The sequence below is a fragment of the Esox lucius genome, chromosome 16, assembly GCF_011004845.1.
Source record: "Esox lucius isolate fEsoLuc1 chromosome 16, fEsoLuc1.pri, whole genome shotgun sequence".
Classification (NCBI taxonomy): Eukaryota; Metazoa; Chordata; class Actinopteri; order Esociformes; family Esocidae; genus Esox; species Esox lucius.
The window spans coordinates 8338487-8364547 of record NC_047584.1 but is presented as its reverse complement, the minus strand read 5'-3'; the positions used below and the strand labels follow the sequence as shown (position 1 = coordinate 8364547).

Here is a 26061-nt window from a genome sequence, read left to right as displayed (position 1 = left end):
GTAACAGTCAAAACACATTATGCCTGATGTTCAGGACAGACAAAAACGATGCTGGCTTCAACCCTATGTAGCTACGTAATAGGAAGCCTAAAATAAAACAATTCTGATGGATAGTAGGATTTGTTCAGGATAGACAAACACTTCGCTGGCTACACGATTCTCACATCTTTTCACTTGATGAAAAAGTCAGTTATCGTCACCTATATTGATACAGTAGTTATTGTATCAATGTCATTCACAAATGGCTAATAAGCTGTTAAAACGTCCAGTGGAGACTATTTGTGGTGGAGGTAAACTTAACACAAAACATTACTCAGTTTAACATAATGGTTAATGGTGTCTAATGAAATATTCAAACTTGACGTGAAATTGTAGAATGTCAAGAAGCTATACTGGCTTAGTGTTTAACGACACAGCCTTACACGTGGGCAACATGGGTTTGAATCTTGAGAGGGCAGCCACGATCAACACTTTCTGTTGCAGGCAGGCTGAACTAGGCTTGCCTGGATTCTTGTTGCAACAGGAATGCTCTTTGACTAACATTACAAAAGCTAAGCAAATAGCCGTTTCGTTGGTTGAAGTATAATGCAGTTGATCGACGATAATGTAAACACTGACTTTAAAATAGATTCAGCAATATGATGTACTGTACATGCTCAAGAGTAAAAAGCAAAACGGGGGTATTCTGCTCAACCATTAATTGCATTGATGTGCAATGCTGAAGTGTTCTGCCAACAAGTTTCCCACATTGCCCTTATGTTTGCAAAACACTTCTTTGGCCCAGTTTTTGTATTTGGTCTATACACCCCTATAGGTCTTACAGACACACACATCAAAGTTTATGCTCTGTTAGTTCATTCTGTGAGACAGTTAGCATTTTTGTTTAAAAACCTACACAAAACCTGACATCTGTAGTGAATGCCAATTATCTGTAATAATCATTATAAAGTGGCAGCTATCACAACAAGTCATAAACATATATTATTGTGGAGAACAAATGTATCTCTTTTTCAAAAAAATAGCAACTTAACTAGATGTATATTTTAGGAGAATAATTGTCTATGTGGCCAGTCAGAAAATATATAGATAGAACCATCATCACATGAACGAACAACTTAAAGGATTGTATATTGTATCTAAATCTAATAAGAGTACACAAATATTTTAATAAGCCCAGAAAAGCATATAATTATTTAGCAGTATTTTATTACATAGGGATTACCAAGCACAGTAACCACAAACCCATGGAATATAATTTTGCTCTACTGAACATTAGTCATTATCCAAAACCGCATCATTTGCTTTTCAGAACAACCTACGGAAACCTTGACTGACGAGACCACCGGTGAGAATTCAGAAATCAAGAGATGCTCAGTTGAATTAGCCAGAAAAGCATGACACTCAGCGTTTTAAATGTTACTCAACGTGTTTATGAAGCCATGCAAATAGGGCCCCCATTTGTGAGAACCATTGTCTATTTTTCTAACATGTCCACCCTGTCGGAGCAGGCAGGCTATTAATAGCACCTCAGAGCCCCATCGCCTTGCCTCCAACGGGACCTTGGCAAGCGTGTGACAAATTACTGAGGCCATCGTTGCATTGCTAAGACCTTTCAACATTGACATTGTAACCTCTGAGATGGAAAATAACCACTCCCTGCTCATGCTTTGTTTCCTTTAAACAACCCAAGGCAAGATGCATTGTTTATCTGTTTTCAATGTGTACCTACAGTAACCTTTGAAACTTAAAAATACTATGAGTGTAGTGAAAGTGTAGAAGGCTTTAATGTAATTTGTTTGGGTCAAAATCAATCCATTGAATAATTAGAAAGGACCAATCTGGAGTAATGTAGGCTGTCATTTAACTGTATTTAGCATTACTAACCTTGCCCTGGGGAAAACCTCTGATGCCCTCAGGTCTGAAGGAAACGCCTCCACAATTGCTTACTGTCATGAATATATTGGTTTCAGATATGCCCATAACACTGGATTCATGCCACACTGTAATTACATCGTGTTCATACTACTAGAGCGATGGCTTGTATTTATATCAGATTGATCCAGACTAGTGGCCTGTTCATATTTCTGTCTTTAAAATTATATTTACAGTTTATTCTACCAGTTTTCTATTCCTAGTTTCTCCACTTCCAGTTGTGATGTCAAATCAGGGATTGTTGCCTTGCCTCATCGCAAACGACTCCACATCAGGAGAATCAAAGATACGTGGCCACAGTGACGCGACTGTACTGCGGAGCAGACTGTTGATACTAAAGAGCTGCTGGCCCAAGTCTTCCTTGGGCAACTCTTTTGGTTAGCTCTCCCGATTTAACTTTGGTCTCTTATTTACTATTCATATGCTATATCGTGTGGGCTTTCTTTTTTTTTCAGATTTTTCTTCATCAAGCAAATTGAATGGTCGGCCATGGTGGGTCGTCCCTTCTCGATTGGGTTTGTCCGGCAACCCCATTTTAACTCTTTCAACAACCATTTTAGAACACCACCTTTTTAGTTGGATGTCAGTAACTTGGCAGTTCCCTTCATGTTTTAGCAAAAGTATTTTTTTGTTTGGTTATTAGGAAACGTAATGTTATTAAAAGCATTGCCACTATTCTATACCTTTGTTGGATTATGGTGATATGCAGTACATGAATGCACCAGGATCTTACCTGTACGCACCAGACACTCCATTATATTGCTGCTCTGAGATTTGTCACAAACATAAGACCTCTTACACCTCAATGTATCTTACATCCAATGGCAGGATGGTTATCCATATGTGTATGTATAACACTTAGGGTTAGTGTCAATTTACTTAAGTGCTTTATTCACATTACAGAGGATCAGACAATACCATCTAAGATGGCAAATCTGCATTTGATATGATGCCCCCAATACAAGTCTGTTACCACAGTCTGTTAACTGAGCTTTCAACTTTGCTACTCCATCATGTTTGCAAGTTGCAGAAGCACCTGCAATTAGATCATTTTACTCTGATTGTTGATATGGAATCACAAATTGGAATGCTGCTAAACACAAATTGCACATGTTTTAAACCTGCTCTTTGAACTCTATTACTTTGTACTTGCAGCGTTTTATCTCAAAATGTTTTATGTTGTTTTGTCTTCTATTTTACTATGAATGCTGCTTTCTTGGCAAGGGCTCACAATATATGAAAATCTCAACATGACCTCTCTAAGTAAATAAAGGATGAATAGCATTTCTTTTAAAAATATTAGGTTACTCTTTTAAAAAAATAAGCTGGAATAAAAGGGGAGCATATTTTGGGCGTGCTAAATAGACTTCTGATGTACCAAAAAACAGTCCCAAGTTTCTCTGAGTCATTAGTGCCTGACACTGTTACTCATCAGACAAATCGAATTTAAAAAATCACAACCTTCATAAAAGTTAAATTCAAAGACTGTGGTAACAATTGCAATCCACATTTTCTTGTCAAGACACAACAGCAATACATTTTTATCCAGTGTTGCAACAGTAATGATAGCATGGTCCATCACATAAATGCCAATATTATTCCTCCATAGGGCATTGCATGTCACCCTGTGGGTGTAGATAAAAAAGAGTGTACTATATATGGAATGGGGTACGATTTGGACTCAGCTGTAGTGCATTCCAAAATCCATGATTCAAATAATTGACATAGCAATGTAATCAAAGAGGGTATCCAACCGATTTGAAGCAATGCATTACATTACCTTACTTATTCCGGATTCATGGGTAAGTTGCTACATTCGCACAGTATGTTGCATTAGTGTATGTTCATATTCCAGTCAATGTTGAGATGTGCTGCTCATTGTTTTTCTATGATGGTCTGTTGGGGCTTGCTGTCTCCAATTAGCGGTGAATGAATGACTCAGAGCACGCCTCAGGACTAAATCTATACCCAAGAGCACGCTAAACATACAGTATCTGAAGAAATGATCACATACATCTTACATCCATTCTCATTGTCAACTTTAATGGGGCATATTTGCCTACCTTAGAAACGGTTTAGTGTTAGGAAGGCTGATTCATCTAAAAATCTGCATCAACCCTTGCTTGTCTGTGGGCAAATTGTTTACAAAGGCTTCTTGGACATAGTCTAAGAGGGTCATCGGTGAAATGTCTTAGATGAATACTGTAGGTAATGCACAGTTGAAAACAATATGGAACTCAGAAATAATAACTGTGCTCCCTGCCTTTCACCGAATGTTCCCTAGCTGACCAACCCCTCCCTCCGCTCAAGCCTTTCAGGCAACCGTCATAGTTCAGATCAATACTGTTAGTCACACGACGGACACAACAGTTTATTTTTCTTTTCAAGCGGAAGATGTAAAGAAAACAGCTTCAAATGGTAAATAAATGAATGACCCAGCAATAGTATTACTGGAAGTCAAACAGCATATGCTTTTGAAAGTTGGGTCTTCTAAAACACCTGCCAAATACAAAAGGACTCCCTTCATCCAACCTTGTTTTGGGTAGTTCAAGGCCCAGAGTTTTTCCATTCAAATGTGGCTTTTATGGTGTTTTTTCCTTTAGTGTATTGTGCAGGGAATAGCAGCCAACACCTTGAAAATTAAGATAAAGAATCTTGTTTTATTCTTAATTTTCGGCTGTACAATGTATACAAGTTTGTAAATACAGAAGCTTGCATTAGTAGTTACAGTATATTAAATGTTGGGCGGCATCTTCTGTCCTGTGCTAATATACATTTATGTAGGATACATTGTTGATTGTATTATATAAAGATATACAGTGAGGGAAAAAACTTACAAAATCAGCAGGGGATCAAATACTTTTGTCCCTCACTGTACTTAACATATAAAAAAAAAATCTGACTCAAAACAATGGCTAATAGTTACAGCCGGCCGGTTTAGACAGCTAAGTAACGGGATCATAAGGCTATGCTGTTGTGTTAGGCCTTGATTCAGTATAAGTACCACGATGAGTTTGACAGGGACAGGCAAAACTAAACCAAGCTGAACCAGGATTCTTTGGATCAGTCAATGTTTTTCCACTCCTCAATCGTCCAGTGTTGTTGATCACATGCCTTCTGGATATTGCTTTTTCTTGTTCTTCCCTGGTAGGAGTGGAACCCAGTGTGCTTGCCTGCTGCAACAGCCCATACATGACAAGGACAGACAAGTGCAATCCCCGATGCAGTTCTGCACACCACTATTGTATTCCCCATTGTTTGCCTGTTTTTGGACAGCCTGTTAGCTTGAAAATTCTTGCCATTCTCCGTCGACCTCCCTCATAAATGTGCTGTTTTCGCCCACAAGACTGCCGCTGACTAGATTTCTTTGTTTTCTGCACAATGTCTATAATTGGAGCAGTATGGCTCATCATTATCTTTCATTACGTTCAGCTGTAGAACATCATTTTTCTCTGTTGTTTTTCCTTCAAAGGAGATGGAATGACAACTTAATCTGTGAAAGCTATCAGGGGATCCTTAGATGTTACAGACATTTTGATCTTTATAACTTTATAACTCTGTATATCCTTCAAATTGTCTTCATAGGCACTTACTAAATGTGTTACAAAGCATAATTCTGTGTATGTCAGGCTTTATAATGGGTATATATATGGCATAGATGTTGGACATAGTCACCCACAATTAATGTGACATGACCCACTCTGTCAGATATGATAAACTTGTACTTTTTAAATTACAAATCCAATTAAATGTATGTCTTACAAAGCATGCATAGCCTTATCATACACCTTCCCAGAGTAATTTAAAGCATGGGCACCATTTCTCTATTGTAGTCAAAACCCACCAGTACCTAACATTTACCATTGCTCACAGTACAATTGCAACATTAAAAACAACAATAACCAGTCAAATAGCTAATATACACTCACCTAAAGGATTATTAGGAACACCATACTAATACTGTGTTTGACCCCCTTTTGCCTTCAGAACTGCCTTAATTCTACGTGGCATTGATTCAACAAGGTGCTGAAAGCATTCTTTAGAAATGTTGACCCATATTGAAAGGATAGCATCTTGCAGTTGATGGAGATTTGTGGGATGCACATCCAGGGCACGATGCTCCCATTCCACCACATCCCAAAGATGCTCTATTGGGTTGAGATCTGGTGACTGTGGGGGCCATTTCAGTACAGTGAACTCATTGTCATGTTCAAGAAACCGATTTGAAATGATTCAAGCTTTGTGACATGGTGCATTATCCTGCTGGAAGTAGCCATCAGAGGATGGGTACATGGTGGTCATAAAGGGATGGACATGGTCAGAAACAATGCTCAGGTAGGCTGTGGCATTTAAACGATGCCCAATTGGCACTAAGGGGCCTAAAGTGTACCAAGAAAACATCCCCCACACCATTACACCACCACCACCAGCCTGCACAGTGGTAACAAGGCATGATGGATCCATGTTCTCATTCTGTTTATGCCAGATTCTGACTCTACCATCTGAATGTCTCAACAGAAATCGAGACTCATCAGACCAGGCAACATTCTTCCAGTCTTCAACTGTCCAATTTTGGTGAGCTTGTGCAAATTGTAGCCTCTTTTTCCTATTTGTTGTGGAGATGAGTGGTACCCGGTGGGGTCTTCTGTTGTTGTAGCCCATCCGCCTCAAGGTTGTGCGTGTTGTGGCTTCACAAATTCTTTGCTGCATACCTCGGTTGTAACGAGTGATTATTTCAGTCAAAGTTGCTCTTTTATCAGCTTGAATCAGTCGGCCCATTCTCCTCTGACCTCTAGCATCAACAAGGCATTTTCGCCCACAGGACTGCTGCATACTGGATGTTTTTCCCTTTTCACACCATTCTTTGTAAACCCTAGAAATGGTTGTGCGTGAAAATCCCAGTAACTGAGCAGATTGTGAAATACTCAGACCGGCCCGTCTGGCACCAACAACCATGCCATGCTCAAAATTGCTTAAATCACCTTTCTTTCCCATTCTGACATTCAGTTTGGAGTTCAGGAGATTGTCTTGACCAGGACCACACCCCTAAATGCATTGAAGCAACTGCCATGTGATTGGTTGATTAGATAATTGCATTGATGAGAAATTGAACAGGAGTTCCTAATAATCCTTTAGGTGAGTGTACAAAAAACATGACAGGCAAAATATTTGAATAAGCAAAGCCTCAGAGGCATGTTGATAAACAGGACCCTATTTTGGTAAAGACAGACAACATTTTCCAATAAGCAACTAAGATGCTCAATGCAAAGCATTCTTGCATGTTGGGGAATGTGTGTAACTGACAGAGATGGAGGTTGAAGCCACTCCGAAATTACATTGATCGCCTCTGGGGGCCCTTCAACCAGAGGGAGACATACACTATTGGAATTCTTGACCATTCTCCACAGTGGACCTCTAATGTTTAAACTCCTCTACCCAGCATGCCCATGACACACAGGGAAACATGACTGGGCCCTTATGAAACTCAATTCTTGACATTGATTGTGTGCTAAATCTAGGAGTCTATTTTTCTTTCATGTGAGTGGCTGAGCACAAAAGACAAGGAGAGTTGCAGCTATGCTATTCACAAATGAATAGGTGCACCATGGTTCCTTCCTTATCAGTTCTCTAATGACCAGTATTGGATGCTCCATACGATAGACATTGTCTAGCACGCTGAAGTGAAGTGCATAGTCTGGATGAAAAATATTTGATTTCACTCTAAAACAATTTCAGCTCGTTTTTATATTGGTTTTTCGATATCTATTTTGGTTTTAGTAAACAAGACGGACACAGTCACTATGTTCACAGGACAGAAACTGTTTTCTAAGCAATGTTAAATTAAATGGGACCACTGACCATGTAATGTATGAATATTACCCCAGACCTCCTTCGTAGAAGCCTACGCAGGACAATAGAGTCATTTTATTAATCAGCATTTACTATCTGAATGAATTTTCCACTACTGCACATTAAAAATGCGATTGGTTTAAATTACACGGTAGGTGCTAAAGCCTTTTTGTCTCCTGCAGTCAAATATAACTGAAACCAATTAGACACAGCTGACTACATTCCTAGTCAAATTATGCTCACGGCTGTGAATAAGAATTCAGCCATTTCCTTCTGATAAAAAAGAGCAGATCTTTTATCTGTTCTGGAGAAATCAAATTGAACCAAAAATCGTAATGTGGGAGCCATCCTCAGAGTAAGTTCATTGACACAGAGCTGAATGTGTCTGAGTGAAGATCGTCGTCACGCGCAGTCATACTGGTCCCTGCACTTTAAGAGCCTAATTTTTTGGAGACAAAGGTGACATTGGGGCAAACAGCAGCCACTGAGCTATAAAATTAACGGCAAGGTGCGAATTAAGGGGGAGAACGAATGGGCGAAGAAGAAGGACTGTGTCAGTGGGATTTAAATTGAGAGGGCTGCTCATGCAACCGATCTCCTCTATTGGTTCCTCAGTCCTGTCTGGCAGCTCCAGGAGTTTGCTGTTATTTTCAGTCTCTCTTCAACCCATATTGTATATTGAAACATTTTAAGCTGTATGTATAATAGTGTATGTAAGAGGAATGATATATATATATATATATATATATATACGTTTTTGTTCACCCGCATTTTTCCAGTTTTTATTGAAATTCAAGCAGTTCAAGTCCAGTGAATAACCTAAAATGGTACAAAGGTAAGCGGTAAACTGAGGTTGAAAAAGTATTAGGTTACCAAAAACTGAAAAATAATGCACCTTTCAGGGTAACAAAAAAGGCCTTTTTCAGGAAATAAGTAACGGGTTACCAATTTAGAGATTACTTAGAGATAATGTTGTTGTTCTGCAGCAATAGAAATGAACTATGCCTTGAAAGTTGATGCTAAGAAATTTTACAGCCCCAATTTTTCTTGATTACTTACCTCTGTCTGTATAAAAGCAGTGTTGGAACAGACGGTGGTACTACAACCTCTTAAGCGTTATTTGTATAGCATTCTAATGATGTAAATGACTATTTAAGCTGTTAATGGCAGATTTTCAATGGAATATCTACATAGTCGTACAGAGGCAACCATCAGCCCTGTGTTCTGTGGGAGGAATTGTACTTATCTAACCTTTCAATTCAAATCCTTTCCATATGTTAAATGTCTAGCATAGAAGCCTCTCTTGAATAATGCGATAATCAGGCCAAGTTGTTAGCGGCCCATTGTGTCCACACTGTCACTGAAGGAACCGAAAAATGTAAAGTCCAGAACTTAGTTACCAGTTAAATGATACTTTCTTAGTATAGAATTTTTTTTGTATTCTATCCTAGTAGGTTGTCATTGGAATGTTTATGGTTAACATATGTTTGTGTAAGGTGGGAATGCAGGGACAAAAGAGTTGCTTTTAATTGCTTAGCTTAATTGATCCTTGAGATAACACCCATGTGTTATAGGATGCCCCAGAAAACAGATCGGAAGGTATTACTGATTGATAAGGGGTCTATTCTACAGGACTGCTTTGGTTTTCCTTAGGTCAGTTAACCAACCCCCACTACTTGAGTTTAGGATATAACCAGAGTGAAGGTGAAAAGGGGGTTTCTTGCATTTTCCTCCTGAACTCTGCATGCTTCTCTGCTCTTGCAATCACCTCAAAACTCTTACTTCAAGTACTTCAAGCTTTGATAGTTATAATGTAATTGTAATACTCTCTTTATACATTAAATTCATTTGTTACATTCATTCACTTTATACTCCCCACTTTGTTACCTCTTGTAACTCCCTATATGTACCTACTCCCCAATTTGTACTCCCCACTTTGTTACCTCATGTAACTCCCTATCTGTACCTACTCCCCACTTTATATTCCCCACTTTGTTACCTCCTGTAACTCCTATGCTGTACCATTTGCCCTGTCTGGCATGATTCGGTGCCTTGTTGCCTAAAGCCCTTATTTGGGCACCGGGACGTAATACAACTGCATAGTTTAAGATTACAATGATAGATTCTATATAAATAGGAGGAATCAGGTCATTCAGGAGAGATTCCTTGCATGTGTTAATTGCATGTCTTTTCTCCATATAGCATGTAAAAATGTATTAAATTACTCAGAAATAATTTGTAAATTAAGGTGCCTTTTTACTATGAATCTATCGATATCTATGTGAAATTCCACTACAGTTCAAATGGCAGGTAATGTTTTCTAACCCATCCAAATCTCCTCTTTCTGGTAGCGTATAACATCTCTGGTCTAGGTATTGCTACCGTATATGACCCCCCTCCACGGCATCACTACAAGATGACTGCTATCACTGTCAGTGTAGCTCACTGTAACTTCCCTATGAAAAGAGTAAAACATTTGATTCACAAGGAAGCCAGATACTCCAATGATCCTAAGGACATGTTATTTGGCTGCCTGGGGCCTACCATTATTGATCCAGACATCCGAGAGTCAACATCTTCACTGGAAATTTAGTTTTCATCAAATACCTTTCCTCTTACAAGGTATGCTCCATTTTGGTCCGTGGTTGAGACTAAGCTTTACGTTTGGTGCCACATGAATTGACAGGTTCTTAGGAACCTTAGGAACAAAATGGGCCTGTTGGCAATGCTATCTGATCATGTATTTCTGAAAAAAAATATTGAACGATTGCAGAGTGTCTCCATCTTTGCGCATACAAAATTAGTTTTTTTGTTTCGGTTGGTTTACATGCTGTGGTGGGCATCGAGTTCACAGCGGATTGCAAGTAGCAAATCTTGTAGCCAATTAGATTAGCTTTTCAACAGTATGCAGATTTCAGAAGGCGGGGGAAAGCCTTTCCATAGATTTTGATTGCGTAATACCAACAAAGGTCGAAAGTCCCTTGGATAGCCAAACAGAATGTTTGTGTTGATATAGTAGAATTTTTTTTTCTATACTCAACAGATTTATGCCGTTTGCCACTGGCCATTTTAACAGTGTATTAGCCAGTAATAAGCTTTACCGGTATATACTAACTTACTGGAATAGTCCAAAGAATTGAGCAATGGCTAGCGAGTCTGCCAAAGCTATTTAATTTTATGGCATAAGAATGTATTTTCTTCTTTCATGGCAAAACAGCATACTTTTTTCTTTCATTCGTGAATTACATGTATACAGTAACAATCAATAAAGGCGATAAGTGAAAAGACGAGAGAATCGTGGAATCTACCAGAAATAATTAATAAATGTTGTTGCTCTCAATACATTCAAACTTAGGTCTTCCACATGAGAGGCTCTGTCTTTAACCACTACGCCACAGCATTACACATTTCAGCACTTGCTAGACTACATTGAGGATTGTGTTAAACTGACTAAGGTTTCTTATTAAGTTTACCTCTTCCATAGCGTCTATGAACTGTATTGCTTTTGCCACTGGTTGTTTTAACACCTTATTAGCCAGTAATAGACTTACTAGTATCTACTAACTTCCTAGGAATAATCATAAGAATTGAGCAATTGCTAGCGAAACTGAAGATGAACTTTTCCATGCCAGAAACAGTCGCAATATAACCTTATACAGTTTCAGTTAAGGCTTACTATAACGTAAATACTGTATGTTAAGCCAGCAAATGTGTTTGTCTATCCTGTCCCAAAACGCATGCATGGTGCGTACTTCAAAAATCCACCAGAAACAGTCGCAATATAACCCTAAACTGTTTTATTTCAGGCTTACCATAATGTAGATACTAACGGTTTTAGCCAGCAAAGTTTTCGTCTATACGGAATAATTCATAATATGTACATCGCTTTGCCTGCAAGGAAATATGAACTCAGGACCGATATTTAAAAACTCTGCTTCTTTAACCACTAAGCTATTTAACAAGGGGTAATCAGTCACTCACTCACTCACTCACTCACTCACTCACACACATTCACTCTTCTTAGCCGGCAAAGATTCTAAATAGAAAAAGCAAACGCTGTTATTTAATGTATGTGCTTTATCTTGTGTGTTGAGAACTCTTATTCCTACTGTATCTATACAGTATTCTGATTATTTCCTCATAACTTCCCAGGTGTCTTCTTTCTAATGATACAAGGATTGTGCATGTATTGACAACATAAGTGCACATGAATAGCATTTACTTTTGAGTGTGTATTTTTAGGCGGAGATCTGAAAATATGCATTTACATTCTAGAGGTTAAAAGTCTAACTGTTCATTACAGAAACCCTTTTTAAATTGAGCTGAAGAAATTGAAGAAATTAAATTGAGCTGAACAGTCCTTCTTTATACTAGTTGTGTCTCTGGGGCATCAGCAATTGTAAGTTCGATTATAGGCTCAATATGGCCAGAAACAAAGAACTTTCTTCTGAAACTCATCAGACTATTATTTTTCTGAGAAATTAAGGCTAATACATGCAAGAAATTGCCAAGAAAAAGAAGATCTCCTACAACACTGTGTACTACTCCCTTCACTGAACAGTGCAAACTGTCTCTAACCAGAATAGAAAGAGGAGTGTCAGGCCCCAGTGCACAACTGAGCAAGAGGACAAACACATTAGAGTGTCTAGTTTGAGCAACAGACAACTCACAGGTCCTCAACTGGCAGCTTCATTAAATAGTACCCGCAAAACACCAGTCTCAACATCAACAGTGAAGTGGCGAATCGAGGACGTGGGCCTTGTAGGTAGTGTTGCAAAGAAAAAGCCATAACTCAGACTGGTAAGCAAAATAAACAGTCACTAGACAGAGGAAGATTAGAAAAAAGTGTCATGTACAGACAAATCTAGGTTTAAGGTGTTTGCATCACAAAGAAAAACATTCATGAGACGCTGACCAAAAGATTTGGGAGAGGTGCTTGACGCCATCTGTCAAGCATGGTGGAGGCAATGTGATGGCCTGAGGGTGCTTTGGTGGTGGTAAGTAGGAAGTATGTACAGGTTAAAAGGGATCTTGAAGAAGGAAGGCTATCACTCCATTGTGCAACGCAATGCCATACCGTGTGGACAGCACTTGATTGGAACCAATTTCCTCCTACAATGTAAAAAGAGTCCATCTAGCCAATCCAACTTGTGGGAGGTGCTGCAGGAGGAATAGGGTGAAATCTCTTCAGATTGACAACAAATTGACATCTAGAATGCCTAAAGTCTGCAAGGCTGTAATCGTTTGAAAATGGAAGATCCTTTGATGAAAGAAATGCTTGAAGGACACAATTATTATTTCAATCACAAATCATTTTTTCTAACCTTGTCAATGACAGTGTTTTCTATTTATTTTGCTATATTTCCTATTCAAACCCAGTTCATGTATGTTGTCATGGAAAACAATATATTTCTAAATGACCCCAAACTTTTGAACAGTAGTGTACCTTAGAAGAAAATTACACTGATTTGAAGATACTAGGATTCAAATCATGGAATGGCCAGCCCAGTCACAAGAGACCCCTCTGACCTGGTTAGGGATGAACTGGGCAGAATGGTTAAAGGAAAGCAACCCATAAGTCCAATTAATTTGTGGGAAATTCTGCAACAGTGTTGGGAAGAACTTTACAAACAATATCTGATTTCCGTTCTACAAAAAATTATGCAAGTGTGTTAGGCTGTTATATTTGCAAAAGGTGGACACTTTAGAAGTCAAACAATTTGGAATCAATTTTGTTAAACATATTTTGCTAAAATATAAAAGATGCATGAAGTAGAAAGAACGAAGTAGAAAGAATGAAGTAGAAAGAATTTGCCCTTTTTGAAAGAAAAGGCTAATTCTAAACTCTAGCTAGACCAATAGCTAGAGAAACCATTATAATCATTGACTTGTCCATTTTCTATTTCAGTTAATCGCAGTCTGTCAGGCATGCTTGATAAATACATTTTTTACCATAGCCTGTAGGAAGGCATCTATTTTTCAGAACAACATTTAAGCAAAGGAGGTATAATAGCTTTATTGACTCGATGATATGAATAGAGCGCAGTGCTTCCAAAACAGAATAAAATGTTTCCTCCATCTTTGTTTTTTTTTCTGATCAATTGCAACTTAGGAAATGAAAAACTCAGGAATCATGTTCTATCAAGTTCAAAGAAATAGTGAAACCATGTTATGCCTGCCTTCAACAAGCATATGAGGGGATTTATTTATTTATTAAAAACTAACATCCAATAGAAGCCAAGTGAAGAACACTCTCCAGGGAGGCAGGCATATCATTATCCAAGTCTACCATAAAGAGAAGACATCACAAGAGCAAACACAGAGGGTTCACCACAAGGTGAAAACCATTCATAAGCCTCAAGAATAGAAAGGCCAGATTAGACTTGGCAAAAAAAACATTAAAAAAGACAGCTGATTCTTTGGACAGATGAAACTAAGATCAACCTGAAGAAAAAAGTATGGAGAAGGCTTGGAACGGCTCATGATCCAAAGCATACCTCATCATCTGTAAAACAGTGTGGAGGCAATGTGATGGCATGGGTATGCATGGCTTCCAATGGCACTGGGTCACTAGTGTTTATTGATGATGTGACAGAACACAGAAGCAGTCGGATTAGTTCTGAAGTGTGTAGGGCTATATTGTCAATTCAGCTTCAGCCAAATTCAGCAAAGTTGATTGGACGGCGCTTCACTTTACAGATGGACAATGACACAAAACATACTGCCAAAGCGACCAAGGAGTTTTTTTAAATAAAGGAGTGGAACATTCTGCAGTGGCCAAGTCAATCACCTGATCTCAACCTGATCGAGCATGCATTTCACTTGCTGACGACCAAACTTAATGCAGAAAGACCCACGAACAAACAACTGAAGACAGCTGTAGTACAGACCTGGCAAAGCATCAGAAAAGAGGGAATCCAGCGTTTGGTGATGTCCATGCATTTCAGACTTCAAGCAGTCATTGCCTGCAAAGGATTCTCAACAAAGTATTAAAAATGAACATTTTATCTATAATTGTGTTAATTTGTTCAATTACATTTGAGCCCCTGAAATAAGGGGACTGTATGGAAATGGTTGCAAATCTTAAACATTTCATACAATATTTTTGTTCAACCCCTTGAATTAAAGCTGAAATTCTGCACTTCATTTGCATCTTGATTGTTTCATTTTCAATCCATTGTGGTAGCATACACAGGCAAAATTATGAAAATGGTCAAATATGTCAGTGTTCAAATATTTCCAGACCTTAATGTATATGTACACATATAGCATATGTGTTGATCAAACCAAATATATGTTTACAACATATATGCTTATACAAGACATATATATAAGACATACATATATTGCCATACATTATTACATTTCCCTACAGGCATAATTCTATTGTAGCTGTTTCATGAAAGGAAGTTGTTTTATTTACAAATAAGGAACACTGGATGGTCGACTTACCCTGTCGAAAATTTACCCTTTCTGCTTATTTAATTATCCATTGTACTCTAGGGCCACAGACCAATCCCAGACTGCCCTAGACATGCCACTTGCCCCGCCTTATTGAAATGGCCTGAGCATATCTTGAGTACCAGCCATGCTGAGCGAATCCTCGGAACATCTCTACACATTTTCACATGTCAAGAGTGAAAAAAAAACTGAAATCATCACCGAAAGCTACATAGATTGACATACACGTATTTTAGCTAAGGTTTAACAATTAGGCCCAGAATCAGAAACACAACTGAATGCTCAATGTACAAATGTAATTCTTTGCACATTATTATACTGTTTGTACACACCAGCGTTCACACTGACCTATTGAAGGCTTCTTAAAAACAAAGGACCTGTTCCATAACTACCCATGCAATCCATGCACTTGTAGAGGACCGAGTGGATATAGGGCCACAGGACACAACCCCAACAACTTTAATCTGAACCCAGAGATCCTGTGACACTTTTAATCCTATAGATTACAAACCCAGTCCCCCACCACCACCACCAACACACACACATTTCACCTCCTTTCTTTAGTTACAATTTTGCCTACAGTAATTTGTCGAAGCAGATTTTGTGATTTGTTGGTGATTTCAGCTAATCAGCCCGCTTTTATTTTTAGTGGTTGGCCCTCCCACACGTTCTGTGCTTCCTAGTAGCAGTGCAAGCAGTGCTAGCAGCCATTATCCTTCTGTAGTGTTATGTGTTGTTGTATTAATGGTTCACTGGGCTTGCACTGCACTGGTCTCATATTTGAAATCATTGGTTTTGAAAAGAAGAACAATGAACATTTTACATTAGTTTACAAAACGTTTCTGACTGTGTTCACATCTTTATCTGACCTGCCCTTCCTCCCAACTACTTCAAGCTTTGATGTTTCTACATCGCAACAAACTAATAATAACACGAAGGACGTGCAGAGTACTTGGACAAACCGAGTATCATTACAGATATGAGCAATTTGCTAGATACTAATGTGATTAGATTATTTAATGACATTATCTGTGATCGGATGAATTTAATGAAAACCACACATTCTCACCTCAGTCACATTGCGCGGAATGCTAAGTGCTTTTGATTAAAAATTATGTGGCAAAAATGTTAGTGATGATCTAATGAAAACAACATTACCAATATGATTTTTTTCAGATTTTTTTCTTGTATACAATGTGAATGCACAATTTTTTTGTTGTCATGCATCCTTGAAATTTGTTTAATGATACATTGTCCAGGATCTACCTGTTCTGTGCCTGCTCACTCCTCTCCGGCCCGTTAAAACGCCGGATTTGCACCACTTTCTTGCTAGTTAGCCATAGTTCTATAAGTTGGTAAAAATTATTTCAGAGCAATTCACATGAGATTATTTGAGGTTTGATCACAACATTAGTTCAGAAAGACAAAATATTGTATTGTCCTGACTCAGTTTGTGACAGTTGCAACATAAACTTTCAACTGAAGTAATAGCATTGCAACACAGCCAGTCAGCTTGCTCAAATTCCCTATATTTGCATTTTAGTTGCAGTTTAGGTTAATTGAGAGAAAGAAAAAAGTGGAGTTGTTAGATTTGTATGTATGTGTGTCACTGTGTATATATTCCTTGTGTTGCTACCTTACATTTAAATGTGTATGTTATTAATTTAATTGCATTCACTTAAAGAGCATTTTGGGAAATGGGCCCTTAAGTACAAATTGCACTGTTAGTCACAACTTGTCGTCAAGTTTTGATTTGACTTCAGTAATCGCTTTGGTGTGAATTGTTTATACAGTGCACTATGAAAGTTTTCAGACCCTTTTTCTTTTTCAAAATGTGTTTTATGTTACAGCCTTATTTTGACGTGGACACAATACCCCACAATGACCAAGCAAAAACAGGTTTATAGAATTTATTGCACATTTATAAAAAAAACACTAGAAATATCACATTTACATAAGTATTCAGACCCCTTAATTCAGGACTTTGTTGAACCACATTTGACAGCGATTACAGGCTTGAGTTGTATTGGGTATGACACGACAAGCATGGCATAACGGTATTTGGGGAGTTTCTTCCATTATACTCAGCGGATCCTGTCAATCTCTGTCAGGTTGGAGGGGGAATGTTACTGCACCAACATTTTCCTGTCTCTCCAGAGATCAGGTTCAAGTCTGGGTTCTGGCTGGTCCACTAAAGTACATTCATAGACGTGTCCTAAAGACACTCCAGCGTTATCTTGGCTGTGTGCTTGTTGCCAGTTGGAAGGTGAACCTTCACTCAAGTCTAAGGATATGAGCCCTATGGGGCAGGTTTACCTTTCTGTACTTCGCTCAGTTAATCTTTCCCTCAAACCTGAGTAGTTGGCCAGGTGATGCAGTGCCTGGTTTCCTCCAGATGTGGCACTTAGTATTCAGAACAGAGTTCCACTTCGGTTTCATCAAACCAGAGAATTTTGTTGCACATGGTCTGAGCGTCTTTTATGTGCCTTCTGGCAAACTCCAAGCTGGCTGTCATGCGCTTTTACAGAGGTGTGACTTCCGTCTAGCCATAGGCCTGATTCATGGTGTACTGCAAATGTTTGGTTGTCCTTCTCAAAGGTTTTATCATTTCTACACAGGAACGGCTGAGCTCTATCAGAGTGACCATTGGGTTCTTGGTCACTTCCCTGACCAAGGCCTTTCTCCCCGATTGCTCAGTTTGGCCAGGCATCTAGTTCTAGGAAGAGTGGTGTTGGTTCGAAACTACTTCCATTTAGAAATGATGGAGTTTTTGAGGACCTTCAATGTTGCAGAAATATTTTGGTACACCTCTCCAGATCTGTGCCTCAACTCAATCCTGTCTCAGAGCTCTAAGGGCAATTCCTTTGACCACATGGCTTGGTTTTTGCTTTTGACAACTGTGGGACCTTATATAGACAGGTGTGTGCTTTCCTGTATCAAGTCTCTTCAAATGAATTTGTTACATGTGGACTCCAATCAAGTCAATGGAACCAGGATGCAACTGAGCTCAATTCAATGTGTCATAGTAAAGTGTCTAAATACTTAAATAAATGTGATATTTCTGTTTTAATTATTTATAAAATACATTTTGGGGTATTGTATGTAGACTGACGAGGGGAAAAATGTATTCCATCTTAGAATAACACTCTAACAACAAAATTAGTAAAAGGTGAAGTGTCCTGAAAACTTTCCAAAAGTACTTTATATTCGTTGCCAATATTTGGAAGCAATGGTAACTGCAGTCAAACATCATGTTGTTTAGAATGGAATTTCTCCTCAGGTTTTCTGAAGGTCTAGTAAGTCTGATGGCCAGGTTGAAAACCTCTTGGCAGTGTACCTCTATGGTCCTTTCCACCTCCATTTCTCCTTTCCTCCCATTTCTCTTCCCTTCCTCCTCACTACTCATCCTCCGCTTTCCTTCCCAGTCTCTGCTCCACACTCTTCTCCTTTTCTTCAGACAATTGACTTCTATTAAATTAGCATGAGCTTCAAGGGCAAAATGGGAACTTGTGGCATGTTAAAGAACCTCTACTAGTCTCAATGCAGAGACATCAATATCTCTCTATCTACATGAACAATCTCTGATAACAAAGTCAAGTGGATGTCTGGGCAGGTTGTAACACAACACACCCTGACTGCAAAAAGAAGCATGTGAGATGATGTGAGAAGATGTGAGAAGGTGTTTACATAGACTAAACATTGATATAGCTAGGAGGCAAGGATGTCAATTAACTCAGTGTCCATTCTACATTTTAGCAGATGCTCCTTGCAAAGCCACGTAAAGAAGCAATGAGAGTTAACTATCTTACTCAAGAGCAAAACAACAGTGATTTATAATTACCGGCTTTGGAAGTTAAAGTTGTGATTTGATATCTTTATTGAAAATGGTACAATGGTACAAATTTAATACTGGCCCACACTCACAGCATCAGGAATTTTTGACTGGGGTACCTAAGACAAGGCTGCGTAGATGCCACTGGCAACAGTTAAAAACCAAATTTCTACACTACTGAATTTTGGTAAAGAAAACACTTCTATTTTGAATTCCTCATTTTATAGCTATATTTAAGCCACTAAGGAACACTGTGGAAATAAATTATATATTGCCTATTTGTATAACTCAATGAATCCATTATGGATTGGCAGAAAGCCTAGTTTTTAGATCGAATCCCGATCTGGCAAGTTCCTTGGGGAAGACATTTAATCCTAATTGCTCCTCAAACACCCAAAGAGGACAATAGCTTGGAATTTAAGTGGTCTGGGGTCTGACAATGTCCCAAACCTCATGGCACCCTAAAGGGGAGACTGGAAAAGTGGCCTTTAAAATGGACATGGTGGTGCCATGGTAGCAGATGTCGACCATATATTATACAGTGTGAGGCCACCCACATCAAAGACAGTTTCTTGAAGATCTCTTTGCCGGGTGTAACACTGCACATGAGCGTTTTTTTTATTCTTAGGGAAGAGAAATCAATAATTCATTGTCCAGAGTTGACGTAGATACTCTGAAAATAATATTCCTCAGCAACCAAGTTTTCTTGGAGAACTTTTGCCTGATAAAGAACCTTTGATTTAAGTATAGGGTTCTTGGCTGGTTATCTATATGGAGTTCAGTTGTATAGAAGTCTTTCAAATACCAAACTCTACTAAACACCTCATTTAACAATTGAAGTACAAATATTTTCAATTATCCTTACTTCAGTGGCGGTATAGTGCGTAGCGTCAAAGACTTCTGAGCAACACTTTTGCTCAGCAACACAAAATTCTTTCAATTAAAACACCACTATTTATTTGTTGTTCAAAAAATGTGTTTTGTTTGGTGCAGGGGCATTCAATTAGAATGTTAAGAGGTCCAGTCACTAAAATGTCCTCCCCATCAAAGGTCCAAACCATCATAATGAGCTCAGAGTTTGTGTATTTTCCGTGCCTTCACCTCTGACTTTTGTGCATAGGTTTCCTCAAAATATCTGTGCCTTGTTTCATTTTGGCATTTAACATTTTTGCTTTTTATAATTGCCACAGTCTCAGAAAAAATCAGACAGACTGGTCTGGCACTTGCCTTGCTGTGGGAAGAATAAAGAAATGTTTATCTGTGTACTCATTTTTGAAAGCTCGATTTTCGGTGTCGACTTTTCTAACTTTTGAGCAAGACATAGCTACTGCTGTTCTGTCATCTCTCATTCATGTTTTGCTACTGCGGTGAAGATAGCTTTATATGAAATTGTAAAAAATAAAAATTTGTATTGGCTGAATTGCATAAACTATTTAAATGATGCAAGTGATTGAACAACACAGTTGTCTGGACCATCCCATCTCTGATTAGCTGTCTAAACTGCGCCCGTCGAAAAAAGAAAAGCTCTGTCAATATTATTAATATATGAGACATTTGTCAAGGTCCGGATCGAACCATCATTTGGTCCTTATCCGGGACAGGTGGGCTAATTGGTGATAATGGATTTAATGGAGGCTATCATAATCGTTTCACCCTTGTGCATTTATCATCCAAAACATTATAATCAATTAATGGTTAAATAAAAAACAGGCAATGCAAGGGAAGAAAAATATGGGATACGAATCCCACATAAAAATATATATTTTCAATGTGCACACAAACCAAACCAATGAGCCACGAAATCCTTTACCACAGTACACATCTGTATGAACATTAAACATATCATTTTTATTTCTAACTCATAGTTGTCACATAAAGGCTCGACACAAATGTTTCGATTGTCTCAATGTTGCGGAAACTGTCGTTCGGCCCATCACCAACTACATGGGACTTCAACACAGTGTTAACTATGTTGATTCAGGTGTTAAATAAATCCTTAAAAATTGTTAATACAAATTTAAATTGTTGAATATCCCCATTCCGTCAGGATTCCAATAGGAGTTACACATCTCTTTGCAAGTCAGGAATTACATTCATATACAACTATCTTGTAAACTGCGATTACGTTCACTATGACCATAAATTGGTGCAATTACATGCCCTGTCAACATATCCCACATGCTATTGGTTTTAATTACTCACTATTACATTGCTCCTTAACGTTTATGTGTTATGCTTGTCCTTAATGTAATCAATTCAAAATGAAAAATACCTTGTTAGAAATAACATTTACATATAACGGTTAAGGTTAACTTAGAGTTAAGGTTAAGCTTTACAATACTGAGTTTAGTGTTAGGATGAAGGTTAAGGTTACAAAAACCGAAATTGCCTGTCAAACCCACACAATTCCACAACAAAACATGTCATGCCTCTCATTGGATTCAAACTTGCAACAATCAGACTGAACATCATTTGCAGAAACACCCGCCCACCATCCTCGACGCCCTTGCAAACAGCCACTCTATTGAACTATTCATTCATTCAAAGCCGCCCCTGGCGGCAGGTTTCTGATGGAAGGGAAATGGCACTTATTATATGTTGACACTGAATGTAATTGAGTCCTTAAGGACCAAAAGCAGTGGATATGTTGATATTGAACGGAATAACCCTGCTGATATGTTCATATTAAACATAATCGCGGTTTAAAAGCTTGTTACATATTTATGTAATTCCTGTGATGCTGCTTCCCTTGCAGGCCTAACTGGATGAATTTCTTAGTTTAACTACCCAGAAAAATATTTAGATCTATCAGCAGTGTTAATAGCATGGAACAAAGTCACAGTAAGTAGAGTACATAGTAGTTATACACATGCCTTTGTTGATTACAATGTAATATTCCAAGCCCAAACAAGTTACGATGTAATTAACTTTTCTGTCAGTCAATGTAACATTCCTCAACTAAAGAATAGCTACCTACTTCAGTTGCTAGTGATGTGACCTATCCAAAACAAATATCAGGCCAGTCTATTTTGCAGTAAATGTTTTAAATACATACATATTGATTCAGGATCTCATATGATGAAGGCCACAGGACTGAAAATGAATGAATGCAACAACCATGTCTCTGTCACTAGAAAACAGTGATGAGTGGTATTGGTAACTTAAATTCACACAGAAGGCACCATGGGAAATATGCAAATAAGGCATGAAAACCTACAACAGGACTATTCAAGTCTGGTCCTTCTAGAATGTTGCATAGTTCTTCAAAAACCCTAACATTCTTTCCCTGTGACATGACTTTCAAGGACCTTACTAGATTACAACTTGCCCTTTCATTTTTCCGTGTTCATGCACTGAAGCTATAGTTGTCAAGTTGCAACGCTCTACAAATTCCGCCAGACACTGATGTCACCCCTTTTATTTCTTAACAAGAAACATTGCAGATGCTGAAAAAAAACATTGCAGATGCAGACTATATAAAACACTGTCTCTGAAAGCTATCTGTACTGCATGAGCAAACTGACAAATCCTCGTCAGCTCTGCCTCCCGGATAATTGCGGTTGACGTGCCCAAAATACAGAAGAGTTGATAGAGGTGAGCTGCCGCACATTGTATTGCGTTGCAGTTGTCCTGTGTGCTATGTTCGTGTACATATTTGCGTGTGTGTTATGCCTATGAGTGTATGTGTATTATAGAGTTAGACGCAGGCGGTAGTCCAATACTTTTCAGAGTGATTCTACGAGGCTGTTCTCTTTCAAGGTGTCGCGGACAGCTGACAGGAGGCATCCGCTGAATTACAATATCCCGCGAGCGGAACACGCACGCAGCGCCTTCTCTATCTCTCTTTCTCGCTGTCCGTGCAAGTCCTCCCGATTCTCACGAGAGCACTCATTATTCTCGGACATGACAGCTGACAAGCTCTTCTTGCTGAACCACTAATTGATATAATAGTGACATATGCAGTGCAAGTTCTGAATCATGTATTGTTGTCGCACATTTAGGAGCTCTTGGACAAAAATATACACTGACGGGATAAATAAATCCACAGCGTCCTTAATAAAAAACAGTCAAGCAGCACCATATGAAGAAAGTAAAATACACATCATTGCAATAGACTATGAATGTATATACATTCCTGATCATGTTTTAAAAGATTGAGTGTCGGCCTATTCTGGTGTTTTACGACCCCCATTTGTCCCCAACAAGATATTTCACAGACTCACACTCCCAAATACAACGAACAGCATTCATTTTAAGCATCCAGTTTAAGACTCTATACAATTGTGTACGAAAATGTATGTTATTTTAAAATACACATATGAAATAAGTTTGAAATGGTGTTGTATAACCATGATCGTGAATATCCCACAAAACAGAAATTAGCGCATTAACTCTTCAATAGCCTAACCCCAGATCTTGTCAAATGGATAGACTGGTAAGCCCACCTCCTCATCATCCTTCGGCGGTGGCTTCTGTCTCTGATTCGGCTGCGGTTCCTTGGTGGCTGTCATTGTAAACTCCTGGTAATAGAACTTAGAGTCAACTCGCTGCCAACCCTAAAGATGCGCTGTAGTTCCCACTGGCCCGTGGAGTAGTCAAAAAGGCAAGCTGCAGGAGATTAAAGCGTGGGTTTTTAATTGTAGAATGTTAAAAAGGAGTCAAGCAGCGATGTGGTCCGTCAAGAATGAATACTGCGAGGTCTTCGAACGTCTGCCGAGAACACTTCTAATGCTGGTTGTCCGTCAACATTATGTTGACGAGAGAGCAAAATATTCAGTCGTCAGAGTGAAATTAACTAAGAAATATGAAGTAGGCACCAGCTGCCTTTACCCCTCTATCTGTCTGCTAGCGACAAACGAGGGGATCTTCACTACTCGCTCTGTGGTCAGGGAGAGCTCGTGGTGAGGAACTGTGTTTGGGTTTGGGGGGGTTCCTACTGCAAGATGGGTTGGAGTGCGATTAGTCCTACGTGTTTGACGTAACAGAAATGCAATTAACAGCCGATGAAGCTCCAATGGGCACACTATTTCTATATCATGATAAGCTTTACTTTCAGAATAGTAAAAATTACAAGTCCTACTAGTTGGACCATTGACCTGTGTCTTAAACATAGTGGTATTTAGTGACGTATTTCTGGTTTCTTTGGTTGAATAATGAATCATTTTAACAAATGAACGGATTTGTGCGCTGTCCATGGTGCTGAACCACCCAGGGTTGTTTGTGTGTGTGTGTGTGTGTGTGTGTGTGTGTGAGATATATATATATATATATATATATATATATATATATATATATATATATATATATATATATATATATATATATACATAGTATCTCACAAAAGTGAGTACACCACTCACATTTATGTAAAGATTTTAGTATATCCTCTCATGTGACAACACTGAAGAAATGACACTTTGCTACAATGTAAAGTAGTGAGAGTACAGCTTGTACAGTATAACAATGTACAATTGCTGTCCCCTCAAAATAACTCACCACACAGCCATTCATTTCTAAACCGCTGGCAACAAAAGTGAGTACACCCCTAAGTGAAAATGTCCAAATTGGGCCCAATTAGCCATATTCCCTCTCCGGTGTCATGTGACTCATTAATGTTACAAGGTCTCAGGTGTGAATGGGGAGCAGGTGTGTTAAATTTGGTGTCATTGCTCTCAAACTCCCTCATATTGGTCTCTGGAAGTTCAACATGGCACCATATGCCATAGAACTCCCTGAGGATATGAAAATAATTATTGTTGCTCTACATAAAGATGGCCTAGGCAATTAGTAGATTGCCAAGACCCTGAAACTGAGCTGCAGCACGGTGGCCAAGACCATACAGCGGTTTAACAGGACAGGTTCCACTCAGAACAGGCCTCGCCATGGTCGACCATAGAAGTTGAGTGCACGTGCTCAGTGTCATATCCAGAGGTTGTCTTTGGGAAATAGACGTATGAGTGCTGCCAGCATTGCTGCAGAGGTTGAAGGGGTGGGGGGTCAGCCTGTCAGTGTTCAGACCACTACATCCAATTGGTCTGCATGGCTGTCATCCCACAAGGAAGCCTCTTCTAAAGATGATGCACAAGAAAGCCCGCAAACAGTTTGCTGAAGACAAGCAGACTAAGGACATGGTTTACTGGAACCATGTCCTGTGGTCTGATGAGACCAAGATAAACTTATTTGGTTCAGATGGTGTCAAGCGTGTATGGCAGCAACCAGGTGAGGGGTACAAAGACAAGTGTATCTTGCCTACAGTCAAGCATGGTGTCTTGGTCTGGGGCTGCATGAGTGCTGCCGGCACTGGGGAGCAGAGCATGATCCCCTCCCTTCAGAGACTGGGCCGCAGGGCAGTATTCCAACATGATAACGACCCCAAACACACCTCTAAGACGACCACCGCCTTGCTAAAGAAGCTGAGGGTAAAGGTGATGGACTGGCCAAGTATGTCTCCAGACCAAAACTCTATTGAGCATCTGTGGGGCATCCTCAAATGGAAAGTGGGGGAGCGCAAGGTCTCTAACATCCACCAGCTCTGTGATGTCGTCATGGAGGAGTGGAAGAGGACTCCAGTGGAAACCTGTGAAGCTCTGGTGAACTGCATGCCCAAAGAGGGTTAAGGCAGTGCTGGAAAATGATGGTGGCCACACAAAATATTGGCACTTTGAGCCCAATTTGGACATTTTCACTTAGGGGTTTACTCACCTTTGTTGCCAGCGGTTTAAAAATTAATGGCTGTGTGATGAGATATTTTGAGGGGACAGCAAATATACATTGTTATACAAGCTGTACACTCACTACTTTACATTGTACCAAAGTGTCATTTCTACAGTGTTGTCACATGAACAGATATAATCAAATATTTACAAAAATGTGAGCGGTGTACTCACTTTTGTGAGATACTGTATATACACACACACATACAGTGGGGAGAACAAGTATTTGATACACCACCGATTTTGCTGCTTACAAAGCATGTAGGAGTCTGT

General features: G+C 39.0%; 1 protein-coding gene across 2 annotated transcripts in view; it reads right to left on the bottom strand.

Annotated features, from left to right (window-relative positions):
• The window catches only part of LOC105016100 (inactive dipeptidyl peptidase 10), a 273698-nt gene that overhangs the window by 104923 nt on the left and 142714 nt on the right, over positions 1 to 26061 (bottom strand). The window contains exon 1 of one of the 2 annotated variants that reach the window (XM_010879696.5): positions 23521 to 23983. The exons of the other annotated variant lie outside the window; for it this stretch is intronic. Coding sequence (XP_010877998.1) covers positions 23521 to 23586 — 66 coding nt within the window. The 5' untranslated portion in view covers positions 23587 to 23983. Of the gene's footprint in view, positions 1 to 23520; positions 23984 to 26061 lie in introns of those variants that run through there. 2 annotated transcript variants of the gene reach the window in all.